The following is a 23,737-nucleotide window of genomic DNA, read 5'->3' on the forward strand; positions in this document are numbered from 1 at the left end:
CGAGCTGTGATCAGGGGGATTCTCTCTCTCTCTCTCGGGGGGTGGGGGTTCGAGCTGTGATCAGGGGGATTCTCTCTCTCTCTCTCTGGGGAGGGGGTTCGAGCTGTGATCAGGGGATTCTCTCTCTCTCTCTGGGGGAGGGGGTTCGAGCTGTGATAAGGGGGAATCTCTCTCTCTCTCTCTCGGTGAGGGAGTTCGAGCTGTGATAAGGGGGAATCTCTCTCTCTCTCTCTCGGTGAGGGAGTTCGAGCTGTGATCAGGCGGAATCGCTCTCTCTCTCTCATTCTGGGGGAGAGGATTTGAGCTATGATCAGGGGGATTCTCTCTCGCTGTGGGAGGGGGTTCGAGCTGTGATCAGAGGGATTCTCTCTTTCTCTCTCGGGGTGGGGGTTCGAGCTGTGATCAGGGGGATTCTCTCTCTCACTCTCGGGAAGTGGGTTCGAGCTGTGATCAGGGGGATTCTCTCTCTCTCTCTCTGGGGGTGGGGGTTCGAGCTGTGATCAGGGGGATTCTCTCTATCTCTCTCGGGGGGTGGGGGTTCGAGCTGTGATCAGGGGGATTCTCTCTCTCTCTCTCTCTGGGGAGGGGGTTCGAGCTGTGATCAGGGGATTCTCTCTCTCTCTCTCTGGGGAGGGGGTTCGAGCTGTGATCAGGGGATTCTCTCTCTCTCTCTCTCTGGGGAGGGGGTTCGAGCTGTGATCAGGGGATTCTCTCTCTCTCTCTCTCTCTGGGGGAGGGGGTTCGAGCTGTGATCAGGGGGTTCTCTCTCTCTCTCTCTCTCTCTCTGGGGGAGGGGGTTCGAGCTGTGATCAGGGGGATTCTCTCTCGCTGGGGGTGGGAGTTCGAGCTGTGATAAGGGGGATTCTCTGTCTTTCTGTGGGAGGGGTTTCGACCTGTTATCAGGGGTATTCTCTAACTCTCTCTCGGGGAGGGGGTTCGAGCTGTGATAAGGGGGAATCTCTCTCTCTCTCTCTCTCGGTGAGGGGGTTCGAGCTGTGATCAGGCGGAATCGCTCTCTCTCTCTCTTTCTGGGGGAGGGGATTTGAGCTATGATCAGGGGGATTCACTCTCGCTGTGGGAGGGGGTTCGAGCTGTGATCAGGAGGATTCTCTCTCTCTTTCTGGGGGAGGGGTTTCGAGCTGTGATCAGGGGGGTTCTGTCTCTCTTTCTGGGGGAGGGGTTTCGAGCTGTGATCAGGGGGGTTCTGTCTCTCTTTCTGGGGGAGGGGTTTCGAGCTGTGATCAGGGGGATTCTCGCTCTCTTTCTGGGGGAGGGGTTTCGAGCTGTGATCAGGCGGATTCTCTCTCGCTCTCTCTCTCTCGGGGAGTGGTTTCGAACTGTGATCAGGGTCATTCTCTCTCTCTGTCTGAGGGAGTGGGTTTGAGCTGTGATCAGGGGGATTCTCTCTATCTGGGGGAAGGGGTTCAAGCTGTGATCAGGGGTTTCTCTCTCTCTATGAGGGAGGGGGTTCGAGCTTTGATCAGGGGGATTCTCTCTCTCACTCTCGGGAAGTGGGTTCGAGCTTTGATCAGGGGGATTCTCTCTCTCACTCTCGGGAAGTGGGTTCGAGCTTTGATCAGGGGGATTCTCTCTCTCACTCTCGGGAAGTGGGTTCGAGCTGTGATCAGGGGGATTCTCTCTCTCTCTCTCTCTGGGGAAGGGGGTTCGAGCTGTGATCACGGATATTCTCTCTCTCTGGGGGAGGGGGTTCGAGCTGTGATCAGGGGGATTCTCTCCCTCTCTCCGGGAGGGGGTTCAAGCTGTGGGATAATTTCCATGGAAAGGTTGTTCGAGCCGGCAGTGTAAATGGGATCGAGGTTGATGGGGGGTAATTTTACGTTGTTTGGGAGTAAATAATAGTCATATTCTGTATCACCTGAGGCCCCACCCGTGAGCTTCATGTCTCACCTTGTGATCTTTTGCATTCCAGGCAAAACGATCACAGAAAAAATTCACCTCCAGGTTCCGGAAAATGTGGTTGAAGGATCGAGCAGGGCCGACATCACCGTGCTGGGTAAGAGCCAAGCCCCCTCAGTTACTGAATGCTCAAACACAGAGCAGGAAAAGCCCAGGCTCCAAATTAGGCCTGTGCTGCGTTACCTTCTCTCACCCGAGATTGAGATTGGGATTGTCATTTGGTGATTGAGATTGGGATGGTGTTTTGATGATTGAGATTGGGATTGTGTTTTTGGTGATTGAGATTGTGCTTGTGTTTTTGGGGTTTGAGATTGGGATTGTGTTTTTGGTGATTGAGATTGGGATTGTGTTTTTGGGGTTTGAGATAGGGATTGTGTTTTTTTAGGTTTGAGATTGCGATTGTGTTTTGGGGGTTTGAGATTGGGATTGTGCTTTGCGGTTTGAGATTGGGATTGTGTTTTGGGGTTTGAGTTTGGTAATGTGTTTTGGTGATTGAGATTGGGATTGTGATTTTGGGGTTTGCGATTGGGATTGAGTTTTTGGGATTGAGATTAGGATTGTGTTTTGGTGATTGAGATTGGGATTGTGTTTTTGGAGTTTGAGATTGGGATTGTGTTTTTCGTAATTGAGATTGCGATTGTGTTTTTGGGATTGAAATTGGGATTGTGTATTTGGAGTTTGAGATTGGGATTGTGTTCCTTGGTGATTGGGTTTGTGTTTTTGGGGAATGAGATTAGGAATGTGTTTTTGGAGTTTGAGATTGCGATTGTGTTTTCGTGGTTTGATATTGGGGCTTTGTTTTAGGAATTGAGATTGGGATTGGGTTTTGTGATTGAGATTGGAATTGTGTTTTGGGGGATTGAGACTGTGATTGTATTCTGGTGATGGAAATCAGGATTGAGATTTTGGCATTGGAATTGGGATTGTGCTTTTGGAGTTTAAGTGTGGGATTGTGTTTTTGGTGATTGAGATGGGGAACGTGTTTTGGGGGTTTGAGATTGGGATTGTGTTTTGGGTGTTTGAGATTGGGGTTTTGTTTTGGGATTGAGATTGGGATTGTGTTTTGTGATTGGGATTGGGATTGTGTTTTTGGAGTTTCAGATATGGATTGTGTTTTTGGAATTGAGGTTGAGATTGTGCTTTTGGTGATTGAGATGGGGAACGTGTTTTTGGGGTTTGAGATTGGGATTGTGTTTTTTGGCTTGAGATTGGGATTGTTCTTTCAAGCTGTGAACAGGGGGATTCTCTCTTTTTTCTCTCCGGGAGGGGGTTCAAGCTGTGGGAGAAATTCCATGGAAAGGTTGCTGGAGCCGGCAGTGTAAATCGGATCTAGGTTGATGGGGGGTAATTTTACCCTGTTTGGGAGTAAATAATAGCCATATTCTGTATCACGTTAGGCCCCACCCGTGAGCTTCATGTCTGACCTTGTGATCTGTGATTGAGATTTGGATTGTGTTTCTCGTGATTGAGATTGGGATTTTGTTTTTTGGGATTGAAATTGGGATTGTGTGTTTGGAGTTTGAGATTGGGATTGTGTTTTGGTGATTGAAATTCGGATTGTGTTTTTCGCGCTTGAGATTGCGATTGTGTTTTTGGGATTGGGATTGGGATTGTGTTTGGTGATTGAGATTCGGATTCTAATTCGTGGTTTTGAGAATAGGTTTGTGTTTTTGGGATTGAGATTGGGATTGTGTTTTGTGATTGAGTTTGGGATTGTGCTTTTGGAGTTTGAGATATGGATTGTGTTTTTGGAATTGAGATTCAGATTGTGCTTTTGGTGATTGAGATGGGGAACGTGTTTTTGGGGTTTGAGATTGGGATTGTGTTTTTTGGATTGAGATTTGGATTGTGTTTTGGTATTGAAATTTGGATTTCGTTTTGGGATTGCGATTGGAATTGTGTTTTGGGGGATTCAGATTGGGATTGTAATTTTGGTGATTGAGTTTGGGATTGAGTTTTGGAGGTTTGAGATTCTGATTGTGTTTTGGGGATTGAGATTCGGAATGTGTTTTGGAGATTGTGATTGGGATTGAGCTTTGGGGGATTGAGATTGGGTTTGCGCTTTGGTGATTGAGATTGGGATTGTGTTTTTCCTGATTAACATCGTGATTGTGTTTTTGGGATTGAAATTGGGATTATGTTTTAGGAATTTGAGATTGGGATTGTGTTTTTGGAATTGAGATTGCGATTGTGTTTTGGTGATTGAGATTGGGATTGTGTTTTTGGAGTTTGAGATTGGGATTGTGTTTTGGGGGATTGCGATTGTGCTTTTGGGTTTTGAGATTGGGATTGTGTTTTGGTGATTGAGATTCGTATTATGTTTTGTGGGTTTGAGATTGGGTTGTGTTTTTGGTGATTGAGATTGGGATTGTGATTTTGGTGTTTGATTTTGGGATTGTGTTTTTGGGATTGAGATTGGGATTCTGTTTTGGTGATTGAGATTTTGATTTTATTTTTGTTGATTGAGATAGGGAGTGTGTGTTTGGGATTGAGATTTCAGATTGTGTTTTTGGGATTGAGATTTGAGATTGTGTGTTTAGGACAAGTTTGTAATTGTTTTCTTGGTGAATGAGATTGGGATTTTTTGGGGGTTGAGATTGGGAATGTGTTTTGGGGATTGACATTCGAAATGTGTTTTGGAGATTGAAATTGGAATTGTGCTTTGGGGGATTGAGATTGGGTTTGCGCTTTGGTGATTGAGATTGGGATTGTGTTTTGGGCGATTGAGATTGGGAATGTATTCTGGTGACGGAGGTCAGGATTGTGTTTTTGGGATTGAAATTGGGATTGTATTTTTGGATTTTGAGATTGCGATTATGTTTTTGGTGATTCATATTAGGATTGTGTTTTTCGGGTTTGAGATTGAGATTGTGTTTTTGGGATTGAGATTGGGATGGTGTTTTGGTGATTGAGATTCGGATTGTGTTTTGTGGGTTTGAGATTTGGATTGTGCTTTGCTAATTGAGATTGCGATTGTGTTTTTGGAGTTTGAGATTGGGATTGTGTTTTTGTGGATTTAGATTGGGATTGTGTTTTGGTGACTGAGATTGGGATTGTGTTTTTGGGATTGAAATTGGGATCGTGTTTTTGGAGTTTGCGATTGGGATTGTGTTCTTTGATGATTGAGATCGAGTTTGTGTTTTTGGGGCTTGAGATTTGGAATTTGTTTTGGGGTTTGAGATTGGGATTGTGTTTTGGTGATTGAGAATCGGATTGTATACTGTTGATGGAGATCGGCATTGTATTTTTGGAGTTTGAGATTGAGATTGTGTTTTTGGGGATTGAGATTGGAATTGTGTTTCTGTTGTTGAGATTTGGATTGTGTTTTGGGATTGAAATTGGGATTTTGTTTTGGGATCGCGATTGGATTTGTGCTTTTGGGGATTGCGATTGTAATTGTGTATTTGGTGATTGAGATTGTGATTGTGTTTTAGAGATTGAGATTGAGATTGTGTTTTTGGGGATTGAGATTGCGATTGTGTTTTGTGATTGAGTTTGGGATTGTGCTTTTGGAGTTTGAGATATGGAATGTGTTTTTGGAATTGAGATTGAGATTGTGCTTTTTGGATTGAGATTTGGATTGTGTTTTGGTATTGAAATTGGGATTTCGTTTTGGGATTGCGATTGGAATTGTGTTTTGAGGGATTGAGATTGGGATTGTGATTTTGGTGATTGAGTTTGGGATTGTGTTTTGGAGGTTTGAGATTGTGATTGTGTTTTGGGGATTGAGATTCGGAATGTGTTTTGGAGATTGTGATTGTGATTGAGCTTTGGGGGATTGAGATTGGGTTTGTGCTTTGGTGATTGAGATTGGGATTGTGTTTTTCCTGATTAACATTGTGATTGTGTTTTTGGGATTGAAATTGGGATTGTGTTTTTTGGAGTTTGAGATTGGGATTGTGTTTTTGTGATTGAAATTGGGATTTTGTTTTGGGATTGCGATTGGAATTGTGCTTTTGGGGATTGCGATTGGAATTGTGTATTTGGTGATTGAGATTGTGATTGTGTTGTAGAGATTGAGATTGAGATTGTGTTTTTGGGGATTGAGATTGCGATTTTGTTTTTAGCATTGAAATTGGGATTGTGTTTTTGGAGTTTGAGATTGGGATTGTTTTTTTGGTGATTCCGATTAGGATTGTGTTTTTCGTGTTTGAGATTGGGATTGTGTTTTTGGGATTGAGATTGGGATTGTGTTTTGGTGATTGAGATGTGGAACGTGTTTTTGGTGGTTTGAGATTGGGATTGTGTTTTTGGGCTTGATATTGTGATTGTGCTTTGGTGATTGAGATTGAATTTGTTTTATTGGAGTTTGAGATTAGGATTGTATTTTTGTGGATTTAGATTGGGATTGTGTTTTGATGATTGAGATTGGGATTTTATTTTTGGGATTGAAATTGGGATTGTGTTTTTGGAGTTTGAGATTGGGATTGTATTCATTGCCGATTGAGATTGAGTTTCTATTTTGGGGGTTTGAGATTTGGAATGTGTTTTTGGTTTAGATAATGGGATTGTGTTTTGGTGATTGCGAATCGCATTGTGATTTTGGTGATTGAGATTGGGATTGTGTTTTGTGGATTGAGATTCGGAATGTGTTTTGGAGATTGGGATTGTGATTGTGCTTTGCGGGATTGAGATTGGGATTGTTTTTTTTGGAGTTTGAGATTGGGATTGTGTTTTTGTGATTGAAATTGGGATTTTTTTTGGGATTAAGATTGGAATGGTGCTTTTGGGGATTGCGATTGGAATTGTGTATTTGGTGATTGAGATTGTGATTGTGTTTTAGAGATTGAGATTGAGATTGTGTTTTTGGGGATTGAGATTGCTATTTTGTTTTTAGGATTGAAATTGGGATTGTGTTTTTGGAGTTTGAGATTGGGATTGCTTTTTTGGTGATTCCGATTAGGATTGTGTTTTTCGTGTTTGAAGATTGGGATTGTGTTTTTGGGCTTGAGATTGGGATTGTGCTTTGGTGATTGAGATTGAATTTGTTTTATTGGAGTTTGAGATTAGGATTGTATTTTTGTGGATTTAGATTGGGATTGCGTTTTGATGATTGAGATTGGGATTTTATTTTTGGGATTCAAATTAGGATTGTGTTTTTGGAGTTTGAGATTTGGATTGTATTCTTTGCTGATTGTGATTGAGTTTCTATTTTGGGGGTTTGAGATTTGGAATGTGTTTTTGGCTTAGATATGGGATTGTGTTTTGGTGATTGCGAATCGCATTGTGATTTTGGTGATTGAGATTGGGATTGTGTTTTGGGGATTGAGTTTGGGATTGTGTTTTGGTGATTGAGACTGCGATTGTATTTTGGGGATTGAGATTGGGATTGTATTTTGCAATTGAGATTTGGATTGTGTTTTGGGTTTGGTTTTGGGATTGAGATTGGGATTATGTTTTTGGGGTTTGAGATTAGGACTGTGTTTTTGGATTGAGATTGGGATTGTGTTTTGGTGATTGAGATTCGTATTGTGTTTTGTGGTTCTGAGATCGGGTTGTGCTTTTGGTGATTGAGAATGCGATTGCGTTTTGGTGATTGAGTTTGGGATTGTGTTTTTGGAGTTTGAGATTGGGATTGTGTTTTTGGGATTGAGATTGGGATTCTGTTTTGGTGATTGAGATTTTGATTTTATTTTTAGTGATTGAGATAGGGAGTGTGTATTTGGGTTTGGTTTTAGGATTGAGATTGGAATTGTGCTTTTGCGGATTGAGTTTGGGAATGAATTTTGTGGGATTGAGATTGGGATTTTGTTTTGGGAATTGAGTTTGGGATTGTGTTTTGGTGATTAACACTGCAATTGTGTTTTGGGTACTGAGATTGGGATTGTATTTTGTAATTGAGATTTGCATATTTTTTGGGATTGGTGTTGGGATTGAGATTGGGATTGTGCTTTTGCGGATTGAGATTGGGAGTATGTTTTGGGGTATTGTGATTGGGATTGTATTTTGGTGATTAGGAATGTGTTTTGGGGATTGAGATTGGAATTGTCCTTATGGTGATTGAGGTTGGAATTGTGTTTTTGGAGTTTGAGATCTGGATTGTATTTTTGGGCTTTGAGATTGGGGTTTTGTTTTTGGGATTGAGATTGGCAGTGTGTTTTGTGATTGAGATTGGGATTGTGTTTTTCGTGATTGGGATTGTGATTGTGTTTTTTTGGGATTGAAATTGGGATTGTGTGTTTGGAGGTTGAGATTGGGATTGTAATTTTGGTGATTGAGATTGGGATTGTGTTTTTCGTGATTGAGATAGCGATTGTGTTTTTGTGATTGAAATTCGGATTTTGTTTTGGTCATTGAGATAGGGATTGTGTTTTTGGAGTTTGAGATTGGGATTGTGTTTTTCGCGTTTGAGATTGGGATTGTCTTTTGCTGATTGAGATTGGGATTGTGTTTTTCGTAATTGAGATTGCGATTGTGTTTTTGGGGTTTGAGATCTGGATTGTGTTTTTGGAATTGAGATTGGAATTGTGTTTTGCAATTGAGATTTTGATTGTGTTTTGGGATTGGTTTTGGGATAGAGATTGGGATTGTGCTTTGAGGGATTCAGATTGGAATTGTGTTTTGGGAGATTGAGATTGGGATTGTGTTTTTGGTGATTGATATTGGGATGGTATTCTGGTGATGGAGATCGGGGTTGTGTTTTTGGGATTGAAATTGGGATTATGTTTTAGGAGTTTGAGATTTGGATTGTGTTTTTGGGATTGAGATTGGGATGGTATTTTGGGGATTGAGTTTGGGATTGTGCTTTCGTGATTGAGACTGCAATTGTGTTTTGGGGATTGAGATTGGGATTGTATTTTGCAATTGAGATTTGGATTATGTTTTGGGATTGGTTTTGGGATTGAGATTGGAATTGTGCTTTTGCGGATTGAGATTGGGAGTATGTTTTGGGGGATTGTGATTGGGATTGTATTTTCGTGATTAGGAATGTGTTTTGGGGATTGAGATTGGGATTGTGTTTTTGTGTTTGAGATTGGGATTGTGTTTTAGGGATTGAGATTGGGATTCTGTTTTGGTGATTAAGATTTTGATTTTATTTTTAGTGATTGAGATAGGGAGTGTGTATTTGGGATTGAGATTTGAGATTGTACTTTTGGGATTGAGATTTGAGATTGTGTTTTTTAGGTCGAGATTGGGATTGTTTTCTTGGTGACTGAGATTGGGATTTTTTGGGGGTTGAGATTGGGAATGTCTTATTTGGACTAAGATTGGGATTGTGTTTTTGGGGATTGAGATTGAGATTGTGTTTTTGGGATTGAGATTGGGATTGTGTTTTGGGGATTGAGTTTGGGATTGTGTTTTGGTGATTGAGATTGGGATTGTATTTTGCAATTGAGATTTAGATTATGTTTTGGGTTTGGTTTTGGGATTGAGATTGGGATTGTGCTTTTGCGGATTGAGATTGGGAGTATGTTTTGGGGAATTGTGATTGGGATTGTATTTTGGTGATTAGGAATGTGCTTTTGGGATTGAGATTGGGATTGTCCTTACGGTGATTGAGGTTGGAATTGTGTTTTTGGAGTTTGAGATATGGATTGGTTTTTTTTTGGAAATGAGATTGAGATTGTGCCTTTGGTCATTTAGATGGGGAGCGTGTTTTTGGGGTTTGAGATTGGGATTGTGTTTTTGGGCTTAAGAGAGGGATTGTGCTTTGATGATTGAGATTGGGATTGTGTTTTTCGTGATTGGGATTGGGATTGTGTTTTTTTGTGATTCGAATTGGGATTGTGTGTTTGGTGATTAAGATTGGGGTTGTGTTTTTCGTGATTGAGATAGCGATTGTGTTTTTGGGATTGAAATTCGGATTGTGTTTTGGACATTGAGATTGGGATTGTGTTTTTGGAGATTGAGATTCGTATTGTGTTTTGTGGGTTTGAGATTGGGTTGTGTTTTCTGTGATTGAGATTGGTATTGTGTTTTTGGTGTTTGAGATTGGGATTGTGTTTTGGAGATTGAGATTTTTACTTTATTTTTGGTGATTGAGATAGAGACTGTGTATTTGGGATTGAGATTTGAGATTGTGTTTTTGAGGACGAGATTGGGATTGTTTTCTTGGTGAATGAGATTCGGATTTTTTGGGGGGTTGAGATTGGGAATGTATTTTTGGGATTAAGATTGAGATTGTGTTATTGGGGATTGAGATTAAGATTTTGTTTTTGTGATTGAGATTGGGATTGTGTTTTGGGGATTGAGTTTGGGATTGAGTCTTGTAATTGAGATTTGGATTGTGTTTTGGGATTGGTTTTGTGATGGAGATTGGGATTGTGTTTTTGCGGATTGAGATTGGGAGTGTGTTTTGTGGGATTGAAATTGGGATTTTGTTTTGGTGATTGGGAATGTGTTTTTTGAGATTGAGATTGGGATTGAGTTTATGGTGATTGAGGTTGGGATTGCGCGTATGCGGATTGAGATTGGAAATTGATTTGGTGATTGAGACATGGATTGTGTTTTCGGGATTGAGATTGGGATTGTGTTTTGGGGATTGAGTTTGGGATTGTGTTTTGGTGATTGAGATTGGGATTGTATTTTGCAATTGAGATTTGGATTGTGTTTTGGTTTTGGTTTTGGGATTGAGATCGGAATCGTGCTTTTGCGGATTGAGATTGGGAATGTGTTTTTGGGGATTAAGATTGGGATTGTGTTTTGGGGATTGAGTTTGGGATTGTGTTTTGGTGATTGAGACTGCAATTTTGTTTTGGGGATTGAGATTGGGATTGTATTTTGCAATTGAGATTTAGATTATGTTTTGGGTTTGGTTTTGGGATTGAGATTGGGATTGTGCTTTTGCGGATTGAGATTGGGAGTATGTTTTGGGGAATTGTGATTGGGATTGTATTTTGGTGATTAGGAATGTGCTTTTGGGATTGAGATTGGGATTGTCCTTACGGTGATTGAGGTTGGAATTGTGTTTTTGGAGTTTCAGATATGGATTGGTTTTTTTTTGGAAATGAGATTGAGATTGTGCCTTTGGTCATTTAGATGGGGAGCGTGTTTTTGGGGTTTGAGATTGGGATTGTGTTTTGGGGATTGAGTTTTGGATTGTGTTTTGGTGATTGAGATTGGGATTGTATTTTGCAATTGAGATTTGGATTGTGTTTTGGTTTTGGTTTTGGGATTGAGATCGGAATCGTGCTTTTGCGGATTGAGATTGGGAATGTGTTTTTGGGGATTAAGATTGGGATTGTGTTTTGGGGATTGAGTTTGGGATTGTGTTTTGGTGATTGAGACTGCAATTTTGTTTTGGGGATTGAGATTGGGATTGTATTTTGCAATTGAGATTTAGATTATGTTTTGGGTTTGGTTTTGGGATTGAGATTGGGATTGTGCTTTTGCGGATTGAGATTGGGAGTATGTTTTGGGGAATTGTGATTGGGATTGTATTTTGGTGATTAGGAATGTGCTTTTGGGATTGAGATTGGGATTGTCCTTAAGGTGATTGAGGTTGGAATTGTGTTTTTGGAGTTTGAGATATGGATTGTTTTTTTTTTGGAAATGAGATTGAGATTGTGCCTTTGGTCATTTAGATGGGGAGCGTGTTTTTGGGGTTTGAGATTGGGATTGTGTTTTTGGGCTTAAGAGAGGGATTGTGCTTTGATGATTGAGATTGGGATTGTGTTTTTCGTGATTGGGATTGGGATTGTGTTTTTTTGTGATTCGAATTGGGATTGTGTGTTTGGAGTTTGAGATTGGGATTGTGTTTTTGGTGATTAAGATTGGGATTGTGTTTTCGTGATTGAGATAGCGATTGTGTTTTTGGGATTGAAATTCGGATTGTGTTTTGGACATTGAGATTGGGATTGTGTTTTTGGAGATTGAGATTGGGATTGTGTTTTTCGCGTTTGAGATTGGGATTGTCTTTTGGTGATTGAGATTGGGATTTTGTTCTTGGGGTTTGAGATCTGGATTGTGTTTTGGGGATTGAGATTGGGATTGTATTTTGCAATTGAGATTTGGATTTTTTGGGGGGATTGGTTTTGAGATTGAGATTGGGATTGTGCTTTTGCGGGTTGAGATTGGAAGTGTGTTTGGGGGATTGGGATTGGGATTGTGTTTTTTTTGATTGGGAATGTGTTTTTGGGATTGAGATTGAGATTGTGTTTTTGGAGTTTGAGATGTGGATTGTTTTTTTGGAATTGAGATTGAGATTGTGCTTTTGGTGATTGAGATGGGGAACGTGTTTTTGGGTTTGAGATTGGGATTGTGTTTTGGGGCTTGAGATAGGAATTGTGCTTTGGTGATTGAGATTGGGATTGTGTTTTTCGTGATTGAGATTGCGATTGTGTTTTTGGGATTGAAATTCGGATTGTGTTTTGGTGATTGAGATTGCGATTGTGTTTTGGTGATTGAGATTCGTATTGTGTTTTGTGGGTTTGAGATTGGGTTGTGTTTTCTGTGTTTGAGATTGGTATTGTGTTTTGGAGATTGAGATTTTTACTTTATTTTTGGTGATTGAGATAGGGACTGTGTATTTGGGATTGAGATTTGAGATTGTGTTTTGAGGACGAGATTGGGATTGTTTTCTTGGTGAATGAGATTCGGATTTTTTGGGGGGTTGAGATTGTGAATGTCTTTTTGGGATTAAGATTGAGATTGTGTTATTGGGGATTGAGATTGAGATTTTGTTTTTGTGATTGAGATTGGGATTGTGTTTTGGGGATTGAGTTTGGGATTGAGTCTTGTAATTGAGATTTGGATTGTGTTTTGGGATTGGTTTTGTGATTTAGATTGGGATTGTGTTTTTGCGGATTGAGATTGGGAGTGTGTTTTGTGGGATTGAAATTGGGATTTTGTTTTGGTGATTGGGAATGTGTTTTTTGAGATTGAGATTGGGATTGAGTTTATGGTAATTGAGGTTGGGATTGCGCATATGTGGATTGAGATTGGAAATTGATTTGGTGATTGAGACATGGATTGTGTTTTCGGGATTGAGGTTGGGATTGTGTTTGTGATTGTAATTGGGTTTTTTTGGGATTGAGATTGGAAATTTGTTTTTGGGGTTTGAGGTTGGGGTTGTATTTTGGGAGATTGAGATTTGGATTGTTTTTTGGGGGATTGAGATTTGGATTGTGTTTTGGGGGATTGAGATTGGGATTGTGATTTGGGGTTTCAGATTGCAATTGTGTTTTTGGGATTGAGATTGTGATTGTGTTTCTAGTGATTGAGATTGGAATTGTATTCTGGTGATGGAGATCGTGATTGTGTTTTTGGGATGAGATTGGGATTGTGTTTATGGTGATTGAGGTTGGGATTGTGCATATGGGGATTGAGATTGGAATTTGTTTTGGTGATTGAGCCATTGATTGTGTTTTCGGGATTGAGGTTGGGATTGTGTTTGTGATTGCAATTGGGATTTTGTTTTGGGATTGAGATTGCGATTCCGTTTTTGGTGATTGAGATTGGAATTGTGTTTTTAGTGATTGAGATTGGGATTGTGTTTTTGGTGATTGAGATTGTGATTGTGTTTTGGTGGATTGAGATTTTGATTGTGTTTCTAGTGATTGAGATTGTAATTGTATTCCGGTGATGGAGATCGGGATTGTGTTTTTGGCATTGGAATTGGGATTGTGTTTTTGGAGTTTAAGATTGTGATTGTGTTTTTGGGGTTTGAGATAGGAATTTTGTTTTGGGGGATTGAGATTGTGATTGTGTTTTTGGTGATTGAGAATGGAATTGTATTTTTGTGGATTGAGATTGGGATTGTGTTTTTGTGTTTTGAGATTGGGGTTTTGATTTTGGGATTGAGATTGGTATTGTATTTTGTGATTGAGATTGGGATTGTGTTTTTGGAGTTTCAGATATGGATTGTGTTTTTGGAATTGAGATTGAGATTGTGCTTTTGGTGATTGAGATGGGGAACGTGTTTTGGGGTTTGAGATTGGGATTGTGTTGCTGGGCTTGAGATTGGGATTGTGCTTTTGTGATTGAGATTGGCATTGTGTTTTTCGTGATTGTGCTTGGGATTGGGATTGTGTTATTGGGATTGAGGTTAGGATTGTCTTTTGGTGATGTGGATTGTGTTTATGTTTTTCGAGTTTGAGATTGGGATTGTGTTTCTTGGGAATTGGATTGGGATTGTGTTTTGTTGATTGAGATTGTGATTGTGTTTTTCGTGATTGTGATTGCGATTGTGTTTTTGGGATTGAAATTATGATTGTGTTTTTGGGATTGAAATTATGATTGCGTTTTTGGAGTTTGAGATTGGGATTGTGTTCTTTGGTGATTGAGATTGGGATTGTGTTTTTGGGGTTTGAGATTTGGAATGTGTTTTTGGGATTGCGGTTGTGATTGTGGTTTGGTTATTGAGAATCTGATTGCATTCTGGTGATGGAGAACGGGATTGTGTTTTTGGAGTTTGAGATTGGAATTGTGTTTTTGGAATTGAGATTGAAATTGTGTTTTGGCGTTTGAGATTGGGAATGTGTTTTTGGGGATTGAGATTGGGATTGTGTTTTTGTGATTGAGATTGGGATTGTGTTTTTGGGATTGAAATTGTAATTTTGTTTTCGGAGTTTTGAGATTGGGATTTTGTTGCTGGCGATTGAGATTGGGATTGTGTTTTGGGGGTTTGAGAGTGGGATTGTGTTTTTGGGATTGAAATTGGGATTGTGCTTTGGTGATTGAGAATCGGATTGTATTCTGTTGATGGAGATCGGGAATGTATTTTTTGAGTTTGAGATTGGGATTGTGTTTCTTGGGAATTGGATTGGGATTGTGTTTTGTTGATTGAGATTGCGATTGTGTTTTTCGTGATTGTGATTGCGATTGTGTTTTTGGGATTGAAATTATGATTGTGTTTTTGGGATTGAAATTATGATTGCGTTTTTGGAGTTTGAGATTGGGATTGTGTTCTTTGGTGATTGAGATTGGGATTGTGTTTTTGGGGTTTGAGATTTGGAATGTGTTTTTGGGATTGCGGTTGTGATTGTGGTTTGGTTATTGAGAATCTGATTGCATTCTGGTGATGGAGAACGGGATTGTGTTTTTGGAGTTTGAGATTGGAATTGTGTTTTTGGAATTGAGATTGAAATTGTGTTTTGGCGTTTGAGATTGGGAATGTGTTTTTGGGGATTGAGATTGGGATTGTGTTTTTGTGATTGAGATTGGGATTGTGTTTTTGGGATTGAAATTGTAATTTTGTTTTCGGAGTTTTGAGATTGGGATTTTGTTGCTGGCGATTGAGATTGGGATTGTGTTTTGGGGGTTTGAGAGTGGGATTGTGTTTTTGGGATTGAAATTGGGATTGTGCTTTGGTGATTGAGAATCGGATTGTATTCTGTTGATGGAGATCGGGAATGTATTTTTTGAGTTTGAGATTGGGATTGTGTTTTTGGAGTTCAGATTGGGATTATGTTTTGGTGATTGAGATTGGGGTTACGCTTTTGGAGTTTGAGATTGTGATTGTGTTTTGGGGGATTGAGATTGGAACTGTGTTTTTAGTGATTGAGATTTGGATTGTATTCTGTAATGGAGATCAGGATTGTGTTTTGGGGATTGAAATTTGGATTGTGTTTTCGGAGTTTGAGATTGGGATTGCGTTTTTGGGGTTTGAGATTGGGATTGTGTTTTTGGTTACTGAGATTGGGATTGTGTTTTGGTGAATGAGATTGGGATTGTGTTTTTCGTGATTGAGATTGCGATTGTGTATTCGGGATTGAGATTGGGATTGTGTTTTGGTGATTGAGATTGGGATTGTGCTTTTCGTGATTAAGATTGCGATTGTGATTTTGGGCTTTGTGGTTGGGATTGTGTTTTTGGGATTGAGATTGGGATTGTTTTTGGGTGATTGAGATTGCGATTGTGTTTTTAGGATTGAAATTGGGATTGTATTTTTCGCGTTTGAGATTGGTATTGTCTTTTTGGGATTGCGATTGGGATTGTTTTTATCGTGATTGAGATTGTGATTGTGTTTTTGGTGACTGAGATTGGGATTGTGTTTTGGTGAATGAGATTGGGATTGTGTTTTTCGTGATTGAGATTGCGATTGTGTATTCGGGATTGAGATTGGGATTGTGTTTTGGTAATTGAGATTGGGATTGTGTTTTTCGTGATTAAGATTGCGATTGTGATTTTGGGCTTTGAGTTTGGGATTGTGTTTTTGGGATTGTGATTGGGATTGTGTTTGGGTGATTGAGATTGCGATTGTGTTTTTAGGATTGAAATTGGGATTGTATTTTTCGCGTTTGAGATTGGGATTGTCTTTTTGGGATTGCGATTGGGATTGTGTTTTTCGTGATTGAGATTGTGATTGTGTTTTTGGTGACTGAGATTGGGATTGTGTTTTGGTGAATGAGATTGGGATTGTGTTTTTCGTGATTAAGATTGCGATTGTGATTTTGAGCTTTGAGTTTGGTATTGTGTTTTTGGGATTGAGATTGGAATTGTGTTTGGGTGATTGAGATTGCGATTGTGTTTTAGGATTGAAATTGGGATTATATTTTTCGCGTTTGAGATTGGGATTGTCTTTTTGGGATTGAAATTGGGATCGTGTTTTACGGGACTGAGATTGGGATTGTATTTTTGAGGTTTGAGATTGGGATTGTTTGTTTGGCGATTGAGCTTGATTGTCTTATTGGGACTGACATTGGATTGTGTTTTGGGGGATTGAGATTTGGATTGTGTTTTGGGGATTGAGATTGGAATAGTTTTTTGGGGGGTTTTGATTGGGATTGTGAATCTCGTGATTGAGATTGGAAGAATGTTTTTTTTGGGATTGAGATTGGGATTGTGTTTTAATTGATTTAGATTGGAATTTTATTTTGAGAGATTGAGATTGGGATTGTGATTTTGGTGATTGAGATTGGGATTGTGTTTTTTGTGATTGAGATTGGAATTTTGTTTTGGAGGATTGAGATTGGGATTGTTTTTTTGGTGAATGAGATTGGGATTGTGTTTTGGTGATTGAGATTGCAATTGGGTTTTTGGGATTCAAATTGTGGTTGTGTTTTTCGCGTTTGAGACTGGGATTGTCTTTTGGTGATGGAGATTTGGAATGTGTTTTTGGGATTGAGATTGGGATTTTCTTCAAGGGATTGAGATTGGTATCGTGTTTTAGGGGATTGAGATTGGGATTGTGCTTTTTGTGATTGAGATTGGAATTGTGTGTTTGGGGATTGTGCTTGGGATTGTGTTTCTAGTGATTGAGATTGGAATTTTGTTTTTTGGGATTGAGATTGGGATTGTTTTTTTGTGAATGAGATTGGGATTGTGTTTTTTAGGTTTGAGATTGGGAATGCGTTATTGGGATTGAGATTAGGATTGTATTTTGTTCATTTAGATTGGGATTGTGTTATTGGATTTTGAGATTGGGATTGTGTTTTTGGGTATTTCGATTGTGATTGTGTTTTTGTGATTGAGAATCGGATTTTATTCTGGTGATGGAGGTCGGGATTGTATTTTTGGAGTTTTAGATTGGGATTGTGCTTTTAGTGATTGAGATTGTGATTGTATCCTGGTGATTAAGATCGGGATTGTGTTTTTGAGTTTGAAATTGAGATTGTGCTTTCGGAGTTTGAGATTGGGATTGTGTTCTTTGGTCATTGAGATTGGGATTGTGTTTTTGGAGTTTGAGATTTGCATTGTGTTTTTGGGATTGCGATTGGGATTGTGTTTTGTTAATTGAGATTGGGAGTGTGTTTTTGGAGTTTGAGATTTGGAATTTGTTTTTTAGATTGAGATTGGGATTGTGTTTTGGTGATTGAGAATCGGATTGTATTCTGGTGATGGTGATCCGGATTGTATTTTTGGAGTTTGAGATTGGGATTGTGTTTTTGCGGATTGAGATATGGATTGTAATTTTCGTGATTGAGATTGGAATTATGTTTTTGGTGATTTAGATTGGGATTGTGTATTTAGTGATTGAGATTGGAATTGTGTTTTTCGGGATTCAGATTGGGATTGTTGTTATCGTGATTGATATTAGGATTGCTTTCTGTTGATGGAGATCGTGATTGTATTTTTGGAGTTTGAGATTGGGATTGTGTTTTTGGGATTGAGATCGGGATTGTATTTTTGTGATTGAGATTCGGATTGTGTATCGGGGTTTGAGATTGGGATTGTGTTTTTGGGGATTTAGATTGGCATTGTGTTTTTAGTGATTGAGATTGGAATTGTGTTTTTGCGGATTGAGATTGGAATGGTGTTTTTGGGGATTGAGAATGGGATTCTGTTTTTGGGGATTGAGATTGGGATTCCGTTTTAATGATTGCGATTGGAATTGTGTTTTTGGGGATTGAGATTGGGATTGTGTACTTTGGTAATTGAGATTGAGGTTGTGTTTTTGGGGTTTGATATTTGGAATGTGTTTTTGAGATTGAGATTGTGATTGAGTTTTGGTGATTGAGAATCGGATTTTATTCTGGTGATGGAGATCGGGATTGTAATTTTGAAGTTTGAGTTTGGGAATGTGTTTTTGCTATTGAGATCGGGATTGTGTTTTTGGGATTGAAATCGGGATAGTGTTTTCGGAGTTTGAGATTGGGATTGTGTTTTTACGGATTGAGATATGGATTGTATTTTTCGTGATTGAGATTGGAATTGTGTTTTTGGTGATTTGGATTGGGATTGTGTGTTTTTCGTGATTGTGATCGGAATTGTGTTTTTCGGGATTGAGATTGGGATTGTTTTTATCGTGATTGAGATTGGGATTGCATTCTGATGATGGAGATTGGGATTGTGTTTTTGGAATAGAAATTTCGAATTTGTTTTCGGAGTTTGAGATTGGGATTGTGTTTTTGGTTATTGAGATTGGGATTTTGTTTTTGGGGTTTGAGATTGTGAATGTGTTTTTGGGATTGAGATTTGGATTGTGTTTTTGGGGTTGGAGATTTGGAATGTTTTATTGGGATTGTGTTTTAGTGTTTGAGAATCGTAATGTATCTGGTGATGGAGATCGGGATTGTATTTTTAGAGTTTGAGATTGGGATTGTGTATTTAGAATTGAGATCGGGATTGTATTTTAGGGATTGATATTGGGAATGTGTTTCGGGGTTTGAGATTGGGTTTGTGTTTTGGTGGATTTAGATTGGGATTATGTTTTTAGTGATTGAGATTGGAATTCTGGTTTTGGGGATTGAGATTGTGATCGTGTTTATGGTGATTGAGTTTGGGATTGTCTTCTGGTGATGGAGATCGGGATTGTGTTTTTGGGATTGAAATTTCGTATTTGTTTTCGAAGTTTGAGATTGGGATTGTGTTTTTGGTTATTGAGATTGTGATTGTGTTTTGGTGATTGAGATTGGGATTGTGTTTTGGTAATTGAGATTGGGATTGTGTTTTTGGGGTTTGAGATTTGGAATGTTTTATTGGGATTTGAGATTGGGATTGTGTTTTAAGTGATTTAGATTGGGATGGTATTCTGATGATGTAGATCGGGATTGTGTTTTTGTGCTTGAAATTGGGATTGTGTTTTTAGTGATTGAGATTGGAATTTTGTTTTTGGGGATTTAGATTGGGATTGTATTCTTTATGATTGAGATTGGCATTGTGTTTTTGGGGTTTGAGATTTGGATTGTGTTTTGTGGATTGAGATTGGGATTCTGTTTTGGTGATTGAGATTGGGAATACGCTTTTTGTGTTTCAGGTTAGGATTGTGTTTTTGGCGATTGCGATTGCGATTGTGTTTTTGGTGATTGAGATTGGAATTGTGTTTTTGGGATTGAGATTGAGATTGTGTTTTTATTGACTGAGATTGGGATTGAATCCTGGTGATGGAGATCAGGGTTGTGTTTTTGTGATTGATATTGGGATTGTTTTTTTGGGGTTTACGATTCGGATTGTGTTTTTGGGATTGAGATTGGGATTGTCATTTTAGTGATTGAGATTGGAATTGTGTTTATGGGGATTGAGATTGGGATTGTTTTATTGGAATTGAGATCGAGATTGTGTTTTGGAATGTGTTTTTGGGATTGTGATTGTGATTGTATTTTCGTGATTGAGACACGGATTGTGTTTTGTATGTTTGAGATTCGGATTGTGTTTTGGGGGATTTAGATTGGGATTGTGTTTTTGTGATTGAAATTGCGATTGTGTTTTTGGGATTGAAATTGGGATTGTGTTCTTTATGATTGAGATAGAGATTGTGTTTTTGGTGTTTGGGATTTGGAATATGTTTGATAGGATTGAGATTGGGATTGTGCTTTTGGTGATTGCGATTGAGATTGTATTCTGATGATGGAGATCAGGATTGTGTTTTTGTGATTAAAATTGGGATCGTGTTTTTAGTGATTGAGATTGGAATTTTGTTTTTGGGGATTGAGATTGGGATTGTTTTTTGGGTGAATGAGATTGGGATTGTGTTTTTTAGGTTTGAGAATGAAAATGTGTTTTTTTGAATTGAGAATGAGTTTCTGTTTTGGATTGTATTTTGGGGATTGAGATTGGGATTTTGTTTTGGTGATTGAGACTCGGATTGTGTTTTGTGGGTTTGAGATTGGGATTGTGTTTTTGGTGATTGAGATTGGGATCGTGTTTTTGGTGTTTGAGATTGCGATTGTGTTTTTGGGATTGTGATTGGGATTGTTTTTTGGTGATTGAGATTCGGATTGTGGTTTTGGTGTTTGAGATTGGGGTTGTGTTTTTTGAGATTTAGATTGGGATTGTGTTTTTGTAATTGAGATTGGGATTGTGTTTTTCGTGATTTAGATTGCGATTGTGATGTTTGGATTGAAATTTGAATTGTGTTTTTGGAGATTGAGATTGGGATTGTGTTCTTTGTGTTTGACATTGGGATTTTGTATTTGGTGTTTGAGATTTGGAATGTGTTTTTTGGATTGATATTGGGATTGTGTTTTGGTGATTGAGAATCGGATTGTATTCTGGTGATGGAGATCCGGATTGTATTTTGGGAGTTTGAGATTGGGATTGTGTTTTGGGGATTGACATTGGAATTATGTTTCGGTGATTGAGATTGGGATTACGCTTTTGTTGCTTTAGATTGGGATTGCGTTATTGGGGATTGAGATATGGATTGTGTTTTTAATGATTGCGATTGGAATTGTGTTTTTCGGGGTTGAGATTGGGATTGTTTTTATAGTGATTGAGATTGAGATTGCATTCTTGTGATGGAGATCGGGATTGTGTTTTTGGGATTGAAATTGGGATTGTGTTTTCGGAGTTTGAGATTGGGCTTGTGTTGTTGGTGATTGAGATTGGGATTGTTTTTTTGGGGTTTGAGATTGGGATTGTGTTTTTGGGATTGAAATTGGGGTTGTGCTTTTATGCATTGAGATTGTGACTGTGTTTTGTGGCTTTGAGATTGGGATTGTTTTTTGGTGATTGAGATTGGGATCGTGTTTTGGGGGTTTGAGATTGGGATTGTGTTTTTGTGATATAGATTGAGATTGTGGTTTTGGGATTGAGATTGGAATTATATTTTGGTGATTGAGATTGTGATTACACTTTTGGAGTTTGAGTTTGCGATTGTGTTTTTGGGGTTTGAGATTGTGATTGTTTTTATGGTGATTGAGATTGGGATTACATTCTGGTGATGGAGATCGGGATTGTATTTTGGGAGTTTGTGATTGGGATTGTGTTTTTGGGATTTACATTGGAATTATGTTTTGGTGATTGAGATTGGGATTACGCTTTTGATGTTTTAGATTGGGAGTGTGTTATTGGGGATTGAGATATGGATTGTGTTTTTAATGATTGAGATTGGAATTGTGTTTTTCGGGATTGAGATTGGGATTGTTTTTATAGTGATTGAGATTGAGATTGCTTTCTTGTGATGGAGATCGGGATTGTGTTTTGGGGATTGAAATTGGGATTGTGTTTTTGGGGATTAAGTTTGGGATTGTGTTTTTCGGGATTGAGATTGGGATTGTTTTTATAGGGATTGAGATTGAGATTGCATTCATGTGATGGAGATCGGGATTGTGTTTTGAGATTGAAATTGGGATTGTGTTTTCGGAGTTTGAGATTGGGCTTGTGTTGTTGGTTTTTGAGTTTGGGATTGTGTTTTTGGGGTTTGAGATTGGGATTCCCTTTTTGGGATTGAGATTGGTATTGTGCTTTCATGCATTGAGATTGTGACTGTGTTTTGTGGCTTTGAGATTGAGATTGTTTTTTAGTGATTGAGATTGGGATCGTGTTTTGGGGGTTTGAGATTGTGATTGTGTTTTTGTGATACAGGTTGGGATTGTGGCTTTGGGATTGAGATTGGAATTATATTTTGGTGATTGAGATTGGGATTACACTTTTGGAGTTTGAGGTTGGGATTGTGTTTTTGGGGATTGAGATTGGGATTGTTTTTATGGTGATTGAGATTGGGATTGCATTCTGGTGATGGAGATCGGGCTTGTGTTTTTCGGATTGAAATTGGGATTGTGTTTGCGGATCTTGAGATTGGGATTGTGTTGTTGGTGATTCAGATTGGGTTTGTGTTTTTGGCGTTTGAGATTGGGGTTGTGTGTTTGGGATTGAGATTGGGATTGCGTTTTGGTGATTGAGATTGGATTTGTGTTTCTGGAGTTTGAGATAGGGATTGTGTTTTTGGGGATTGAGTTCAGAATTGTGTTTTTGCGCATGGAGATTGGGATAGTGTTTCTAGTGATTGAGATTGGAATTCTATTTTGGGGTTTGAGATTGGGATTGTGTTTTTGGTGATTGAGATTCTGATTGTATTCTTGATGTGGAGATGCCGGTGATGGACTGGGGTTGACAATTGTAAACAATTTTACAACACCAAGTTATAGTCCAGCAATTTTATTTTAAATTCACAAGCTTTCGGAGGCTTCCCCCTTCGTCAGGTGAACGTTCACCTGACGAAGGGGGAAGCCTCCGAAAGCTTGTGAATTTAAAATAAAATTGCTGGACTATAACTTGGTGTTGTAAAATTGTTTACGATTGTATTCTTGTGACGGAGATCGGGATTGTGTTTTTAGATTTTAAGATTGGGATTGTGTTTTGGGGGTTTGAGATTGTGTTTGTGTTATTGGGATTGAGATTGAGATTGTGTTTTTGGTGATTGAGATGAGGAACGTGTTTTTGAGGTTTGAGATTGGGATTGGGTTTTTGGGATTGAGTTTGGGATTGGGTTTTGGATTCTATTTTTTGGATTGAGATTGGGATTGTGTTTTGGGGGTTTGGGATTGGGATTGTGTTTTTGATGATTGAGATTGGGATTCTAAGAACATAAGAACATAAGAAATAGGAGCAGGAGTATGCCAATCGGCCCCTCGAGCCAGCTCCGCCATTCAATAAGGTCATGGCTGATCTGATCCTAGCCTCAAATCTAAATTCATGTCCAATTTCCTGCCCGCTCCCCGTAACCCATAATTCCATTTACTTCGAGGAAACTGTCTATTTCTGGTTTAAATTTATTCAATGATCTAGCTTCCACAGCTTCCTGGGGCAGCAAATTCCACAGACCTTTTACCCTCTGAGTGAAGAAGTTTCTCCTCATCTCAGTTTTGAAAGAGCAGCCCCTTATTCTAAGGTTATGACCCCTAGTTCTAGTTTCACCCATCCTTGGGAACATCCTTACCGCATCCACCCGATCAAGCCCCATCACAATCTTATGTGTTTCAATAAGATCGCCTCTCATTCTTCTGAATTCCTATGAGTAGAGTCCCAATCTACTCAACCTCTCCTCATATGTCCGCCCCCATCCCCGGGATCAACCGAGTGAACCTTCTTTGTACTGCCTCGAGAGCAAGTATGCCTTTTCTTAAGTATGGAGACCAAAACTGTATGCAGTATTCCAGGTGTGGTCTCACCAATACCTTATATAACTGCAGCAATACCTCCCTGTTTTTATATTCTATCCCCCGAGCAATAAAATACAACATTCTGTTGGCCTTCTTGATCACCTTCTGCACCTGCA

The 23,737-nt window shown here is 39.2% G+C and overlaps 1 protein-coding gene across 1 annotated transcript in view; it reads left to right on the forward strand.

Moving 5' to 3' along the window:
• The window catches only part of LOC137312964 (alpha-2-macroglobulin-like), a 144,823-nt gene that overhangs the window by 67,061 nt on the left and 54,025 nt on the right, over positions 1-23,737 (forward strand). The window contains exon 23 of the mRNA XM_067979323.1: positions 1,931-2,014. Within this exon, the coding sequence (XP_067835424.1) occupies positions 1,931-2,014 (84 nt within the window). The remainder of the gene's footprint in view (positions 1-1,930; positions 2,015-23,737) is intronic.

The sequence above is a fragment of the Heptranchias perlo genome, unplaced genomic scaffold (assembly GCF_035084215.1).
Source record: "Heptranchias perlo isolate sHepPer1 unplaced genomic scaffold, sHepPer1.hap1 HAP1_SCAFFOLD_44, whole genome shotgun sequence".
In the NCBI taxonomy this organism is placed as follows: domain Eukaryota; kingdom Metazoa; phylum Chordata; class Chondrichthyes; order Hexanchiformes; family Hexanchidae; genus Heptranchias; species Heptranchias perlo.